At 41.2% G+C, this 7,408-nt stretch overlaps 1 protein-coding gene across 1 annotated transcript in view; it reads left to right on the top strand.

Moving 5' to 3' along the window:
- LOC115823404 (kinesin-like protein KIF3C) overlaps positions 1 to 717 on the top strand; it is an 11,049-nt gene extending 10,332 nt beyond the window's left edge. The window contains exons 21-22 of the mRNA XM_030787451.1: positions 310 to 445; positions 563 to 717. Of these exons, the coding sequence (XP_030643311.1) occupies positions 310 to 445; positions 563 to 695 (269 nt within the window). The 3' untranslated portion in view covers positions 696 to 717. The remainder of the gene's footprint in view (positions 1 to 309; positions 446 to 562) is intronic.
- Positions 718 to 7,408: the final 6,691 nt, after the last annotated feature.

Raw genomic sequence — 7,408 nt, 5'->3', positions numbered from 1 at the left:
CCATTTTATATAAGGGACTCGAGCATACACGGATTTTGGTATCCTTGGGAGGTCCTGGAACCTATCCCCCACAGATACAGAGGGCAGACTGTTTTATTGTAAAACAGACAGTATCAAAGCAGATGGTCAACAATGTGCTGAAAAGTATTATTACATATTGTTATGTCTTATTGTCAGTCTGATTTCTGTATCAACTAAAACATAACTTTTTGTGTGTTTTATTGGTGACCTTGAAAGAAAAAGCAGAAAGTTTGACCACTCAAATCCCTCTGTGAATCTCACCTCAAGTGTCCATTTTAATATTTACAGAGGGAAAGTGTTACTGTAACCACTGCAGTGGATTAGGGGACAAGTCTGAACTCCAGTTCACAGACAGACCCTCTGATCCACGTAACATGAGTGATTATGAACCTGGCCCAAAATCCAAAAATGCTTTCAAGCAGCTGTGAGTTTCACATTGCTTGACACATACAAATAAACATACACTGATTATGGCTTTAATAACTGGCATATAGACAATATGCTTAAACCTGAATGTTTCTTCTCCTGACCATGTCTGCAGGAGGAGAGAACACAACCTGCTGCTAGATGTGATGCTGATCCTGTACAGGAGAGAGTGGTTTGTACAGGACGCTATGCCATATGTTAAGAGAACCTTACGGAAGTGTGGGATAGGCCCAGAAGACCTGATCTGAACCCAGAGAGAGAGCTGGAAAGAAAGGGAGAGAATGAGAAAGAGAGAGAGAAAAGGAGTATTTTATTTCATCATCAGGATTGCAGCATACAGGCCAAAACAACTGCTGTGATATTTTAAAATGTTTCTTTGATCTTAGTTTTGTTTTTAAACATGGAGATCATTTTTGTATTTTAAAGGTGGACAGAAAAACATGCAAAGCTACATAATATCACAGCTCTCATCTCTAATAAACATAATTTACTGAGTTTTTAGCCCTCTGAGAGATCTATTCCAACTTTGTTTTTTCTGCAAATACCATCACAACTGAATTTTTGTGTTACTAAAAATTCAAGGTCATCTTCTACAGGAAAAGAACTGAAAGAGTCTTTTTGACTTCAGTTCTTGGTTTACTTCTGTCATTTTTATTGCTGAATGCAACATTATAGCATGGTCTGCCTCGGACTATACATTTATAGACCAGCTAAATCTATTGATCATTAGTGGATGCTGCCTAGACGTCTGCACTCAGACACTGATGTAGTCGCTTTTGGAAGCTGACAGAGACAACACCTCCTGGCTGCCCCGGCGAAGTGGGTGGATGTAGGACCAATCTCTCTCTCTAGCCTTTTTGCATTCCACCTCCATCACCTCCTCCTCCAGTCTGCCTGGCCCAGTTCCAGAAAGAATCAGTGAACCGTTGCCTCTGGGTTTCCAGTAGCTGTTATTGCAAGCTGTAAACCGTCTCTCATTGATCTCAATGTCTTCACCAGTTTCTGATGTCTTTTCTAACTCCTGCCTTGATCTCTGGCTCTGTTTGCTGGATTCCTCTTTTTGCTCGGCTCTGGTCTGCAGTTGGATGGCTCCGTAAAGCTGGAGATCCCTAGTATTGTCTCTGTACAAGGACTTGGGTACTGGTCTGGCCCTAAATCCGCTGTGCTCCAGTTTGGGCATTAGGTTATTAAGCTCTGCCTCCAGCTTCTGTTCTCGCTTCTTACGTTCCCTCTCAATGAAGCTGAAGGGCTTTGGTGAAGCCCGGTGATTGACGTGGCAATTTTTGCCATCACGCGGAGCTTCGTTGAAGGGTTTGGTGGAGTATCTTCGAGAGTGACTGGGGTGTTGGTTCTGGCGCTGACTGATGACCTCGTAGAGGGGAAGGTGTGTGTGTGCAGGAACAGGTCTGGCTCGGAACTTCTTTCCACATTGGCGAAGCTCTGCCAGCTCTTTCCGAAGGAGCTCATTCTCCAGTTCCATCTCTGAGCGTGTTTTCACGTTCAGACGTTTCTTCTCCTCCTCTCTCAGCATCATTTGGAAGGGTTTGGGAATAGTGACTTTGGAGTTTCTGCGTGAGCTTGATCCTTCTGCATTTGAGTTTTTCCTTGCTCTGTAAGCTTGGGCACTAAGAGTTGACCCTCCTTTTCTTTGGGACGGGGGCATGGTAGGTGAGACCTGCTTGGATCTCTTTGTGTGAGCTGTGTTGGAGCCTCTCCTTCTGCTTTCCAGTTCAGCTTCCAGCTGCTTCTTTGCATATTCACCAACATCTAACACAACAAAGTCTTCATCCAAACTAAGCACCTGATGAGAAATTTTGTTTGGTTTTGTTGGCCTTGTTGCAGACTCACTGCACTCAAGGTGCATACTGGAACAAAGAATACACTTGTCAGAAACTCGCACTGATTTATTTAGGCCTTTGTGTATTACTGAATCTATTAAAATGACCAATATATTACTACATACTGTTCAAACATCAACATTGTTAGGAAAAAACATAACCAACTGAGAGGTAAAAGGCAGAAACAAACCTGGCCACATCCTCCACATCTCTCTTCTCATATTCTGTTGGTTGTTCAGTCTTCCCTAATGTAAGCTGATTTAAATACAGTCTCTCCAGCTCAGCTATATTCTGCAGATGTGTCCTCTTCAGCTCTTCCAGTTTAAGGTAGTACGCTGCATTGGAGAAGAGGACCTCTCTTTTTCCACCAGTCTGCCCTGCCGTGCCAAAGTCAGGCTCTGAGACAGATCTGAGCTGACACACACTGTCTGTACCGTCCCTGCGCCCAGACTCCTGGTCATTTTCCTGAATAAAACGGACAGGACACAGAACATATGATGAATACAACTGGAACAGTTCACTACAGTGACCATATTATTCATACATAGCTGATAAAGTGTGAGATTTGTAGATGTAAAAGGCATAGTTTATAGTTCAGCTGAGTAACTGATAACAAAGTAATTAGTTAAGCAGTAGTACTTGAATTATATTGCATGTTCTGGATAAACTTACCTCTTTTTCTTTTTCTATGTCTGTGAGACCACAGGAGTAGTCACTCTCTCCTCCATACAGAGCCAAGAGTTCGCTGGGCTCCAGTCTGGGTGTCTGTAAAATTGGAGACATCTTTGGATTGACACTTTCAGAATCTGTGACTACTAAAATTCTTAAGATGTTTTCTTCAATTCCTGAAGGTTTTATCTATATAGAAGTTGCCTATATAGCTGGGACACCGTTAGCTTATGCAGGCTTGCTCACAAAATGGACTTTGAGTTTTAATGGCAAAGCACAATGAGTATAAAGTATCTTTAAGCCGTGATTATCCACCTCTCTCTCTCTCTATTTCTCTCTCTCTCTCTCTCTCTCTCTCTCTCACACACACACACACACACACACATACTAACATGTGTCAGTCAAAGAGGTTTATCGTGCCTAGATGCCCTCAAGAGTTGTGGGTAAGAGTGTTAACAATCTGGCCCAATACTGATTCTCCATATGCTAACTCTAGAGGTGACACTGTATCAAGCCATCAGTCATGATTCAAAGTGAATTGTCCTTTTACATGTCACAGATTAGATTAAGAGATTAGTTACAGTGTTACTTACAACACGACTTTTGATCTGCATGGAATGTAAGGATACACACCAATAAGCAATTTCTCAGATGAGAAATTGACTTAATTTTGTTGTCTTATTAAAATATTTTGAAAAAATGTTATTGGTCACATTTCCTAGTTTAATCTAATTTAGATTTGTGACATTTCCATCAAAGTGAAATCAAATGCTCAAGTTACAAGTTATGACAAAGGTGCAGTTTAGACACTTAGCTGGAATATACAGATATGAACACAGGTTAACAGGATAGAGGTAATAGTTATATGACTTTAAATGGCTGGTGACATTAGTGATTCAAATGATCAGTGCTCACTGGTGTCCACTGTGACCAAGTATCCAGACACAGCTTAGAAAATGAATGTCTCATAGCAATTCTAATCTGATTACCCTGGTTAGTGTTAGCATGTAAACGCATTCCACCTAGGAGAGTGGATTGACACTGACACTGCAATCTGTCCGTCCATCTGCCCAAGACAGAGAGATGTGCACATGCACAAGAACTGGCAAACTCAAGAAAAATTAGCTCTCCACTAGGGGGCAATATATGTTCTTTTTGAGATTTTATGGCTGGAATCAAGATTGGAGTTAAAATATACATGAGGTTCAGAGTTTGGGTGAGCTCACTTGATGTCAAGGCACAGCCAGTCAGAAACTTAAGACAGCTACCCACAGATTCTGGGCCTGAAACAGCAACCCTGGTTCATGTGAAGAGATTGTTGTGACAAACAGGAAAACAGTGCCTGAACTGTTTTAATATGGTTTAATATTTGCTCACAAGGGGGCAGTCTTGTACTGAACCGTGATCTGTGTGTTCAGGTCAAACAAAACACACTGTAAATATTTGCTTGAGAATAATCTCAGAGGTGACCTGCTGAGTCACACAGAGTCATATGAGTTACTGTAAAAATGTCCAGTAAAACGCATATTTCGCTCAATAATCAGTGTGTCACACTTTCGAATGTCTGGCTGTTGTGTGACCTCATTCCTTCGACAGTGTTATTGAATACTGACCTTCGGTATGTTGCTTTTCTTCTCAGAACATGTCATATTCTTTATATTTTTAAAGATACACATGCACACACGGTCTCTGGGATGTCATTTTACAAACAGAGCTGATTTTTGTTGTTGAGGGTGGAGTTTTTTTCTGCGCAGACGCATACAGTGAGGGCTGGATGACATAAATGTGACCCATACGTCATCTCAGTCATTTGCTCATTATGTTTCGCTTACCTTTCAGGTTTCCTCAAATGTGATACCAGCTAACATAGCAGTGCAAAAGCCAAACATACTGTACCTTTGCATGATCATCTGAAACTGCTAATCATAGCTTTCTTGGAAACCTTGTCAAAATTTCACCTTACTTTGAACAAGTTAGTAGTCAGTAGTGCTCTGGGCAACATAGCGTAAATGATTGGCTTCGTGACTAGCTTTAGAGAGAATTCAACAATGTTTGCCTCAGTGAAAATCAAGACAGCAAGTGCAAGATAATTGAATGATTGCAGACTGGGAAGTTTCTTCTTTTGTACTAACTCACATTGACTAGGAAATGGTTCAGGAGGTTTAGACAAATACAAAATGTTGTTAAACACACCCTGAACAAACTGTTTTTCTGCAGCCCTGCATAAGGTGCTCTTATTTGAGCTTAGCTCTTGGCAGACATCCACAGGATAAAATGTCGGTGAGGTGACGTCAGAAAAAGCTTGTGTAAAGGCAAGGGTCAGTGCTTGTGGATGTTCCGCGTCTGTGTCGAGTGCACTGAGATTTGTTTGTTCTGATCCATGGTGTGAATTCAGTTTGTGTCCCGTCAGCCTGCTTGAGTAAACAGATTCTCATGAGTTTGGCTAGTGCTCTACCAACTGTGTGGGTGTGCATCATGCACGAGAGAAAGAGGGTGTATCTACTGTTAAATACACAGACACACGCATGTGTGCACCCACACATGCACCCACACACGCACACACACACATTATTATGCAAATGCGCCACAGTGCTGCATATATACGCAATGTTGCAGTCCACATATGGACAAATACACTCTTGCTTCTCATAGTTTGGTAAGAGGGTGTTTTAAGGAAGTACCAAAGACTGGTCATATAACTTTTCTCTTTTCTGTATTTTATGGAAATGTAACCAGCCATTGTTACAAGACCCTACAAAACACTATACACATTTCATGTGATTGAATGTTGGCTATGCCAGATGTGTTGACATCTGATCATGTGATCCTCTTTTAAGACATGATCATGAGTTGCACTGAAATTAGCATTGCATTTCTTTGAGAGGCATGAGGGGAGGGGCATGAATCATAGAAAGGTATCAAAAGGTCATTTGAACTTTGCTATGTGGAAAAATACAGAGATCCTAACCTTCATGTTACAGTGCTGCTGCTAATTTGGCTGGTTTGTTTCTTTCTTTTTTTCTTTTTCAAGCAGCTCAACACTGTGGGGTCTTGATGTAGACCCAAAGCCTGATAAGAATCTATATATAGAGAGCACTTCAGGGAACATGGCTGTGTGAAAGAAACTCTATCCTGTTTCATTCTGTTTAGGGTTCCCACAGTGGTTTACTGTAGTGGGCAAGTCTCTCAGTCTTCAAACTTGGGTCACTGACAACAACATAAACAACAAACAGCAAGAGAAGAACAGTCAGTGTGTGTTTGTCTTTGAGAGAAGACCCTCCACCCTTAAGCATAATGGGTTTGTTTGTTTTCTTTCTGTCTTTCCTCTGTAGAATGTTAATGTTGCTTTTAGTACTGTTTATTTGCATGTGCCTGTAGAACAAGTTGGACTCAGTGTGAAAATGGTTTCTCTTGTTATTTATTCAAAACTCCAGATTGCAATACACAGAGGTATTCAATGTAATCTCAGCAGATCCTAATCTTAATCACTTCCAGGTTGCCAGTTCAGCCCTATCATATCTTCTTGGTTAAGAAAATGAGCAGCAATCTTGTGCTTTGTGAAAAAAAGCATATGAAGTTTCCATATCACAGATGAAAAGTAGAATTCTTTATGTGACTCTGTATGTGACTCTGTTCCTCAGAGGCTCAGAGCCTCTGGTGTTTAATCATCAGTGTCACTTTGAGACAGGAGTCCCCCTTGTCTTAAAGAAAATATTTCCCAACACCTGCTCTTGAAGACATTGAAGACATTCACACATGCCTTTAGGGGGCTCTCTTTGGGTTGACTTTGTGATTACGATGTGGTACATTATGCTACAAAAGCAAAGAATGTTCCAGAATTAGAACAGCATATGATGGTCTCTGCTCAGTGCTTTTTAACAAGTGACTTTTCTAAGAGTCAACTTGGTGCCACTCCTATACAAGCACTTCTCTCATGAGGTATGTGTGTCTAAAACACAAAACTTTCAGTGTCAGAGTGTTTACAGGAAGCTTCAAATTCACCCTTCTCCGGGGCCAGCCACAAATACTCTTTTTGATTCTAGCTGAACAGAATACAGAGTAGGAGAGTCAGAACTGGATCACAGTAAGAGATATTTGCCATTTATAGTCAATAGTTATGGCAAAGTGAACATGGCTAATGGCTAACCATTCCATTCTGAATGGCTAAGGTCAACTCAACTCGCTTTCAAACATCTTCCCAGGCTTGTGTTTACATTTTTAAAGATTCAAGTGACGAATTACCCTCATGACTTTTTGTTCCTTGGGGAAATGAGAGACTGCTGTAACATAGCGGGAGGACAACCAAGTCTTGAAATGTCCTTTTGAGGAACACTGGTGTTAGAGCCTGAAACAGCAGTCTGTAACACTCTAAGCACATGACCAAAGCTGACTGCTGAGCATTTTGAGCGTTCAGGAACACTTGGAGTCCACAGTGCACCACAGAAAAGAATCAG

Source organism: Chanos chanos, chromosome 10 (genome assembly GCF_902362185.1).
Source record: "Chanos chanos chromosome 10, fChaCha1.1, whole genome shotgun sequence".
Lineage (NCBI taxonomy): Eukaryota > Metazoa > Chordata > Actinopteri > Gonorynchiformes > Chanidae > Chanos > Chanos chanos.
Note: the sequence above shows the minus strand (reverse complement) of the source record. Positions and strands in the feature narration are given on the sequence as shown.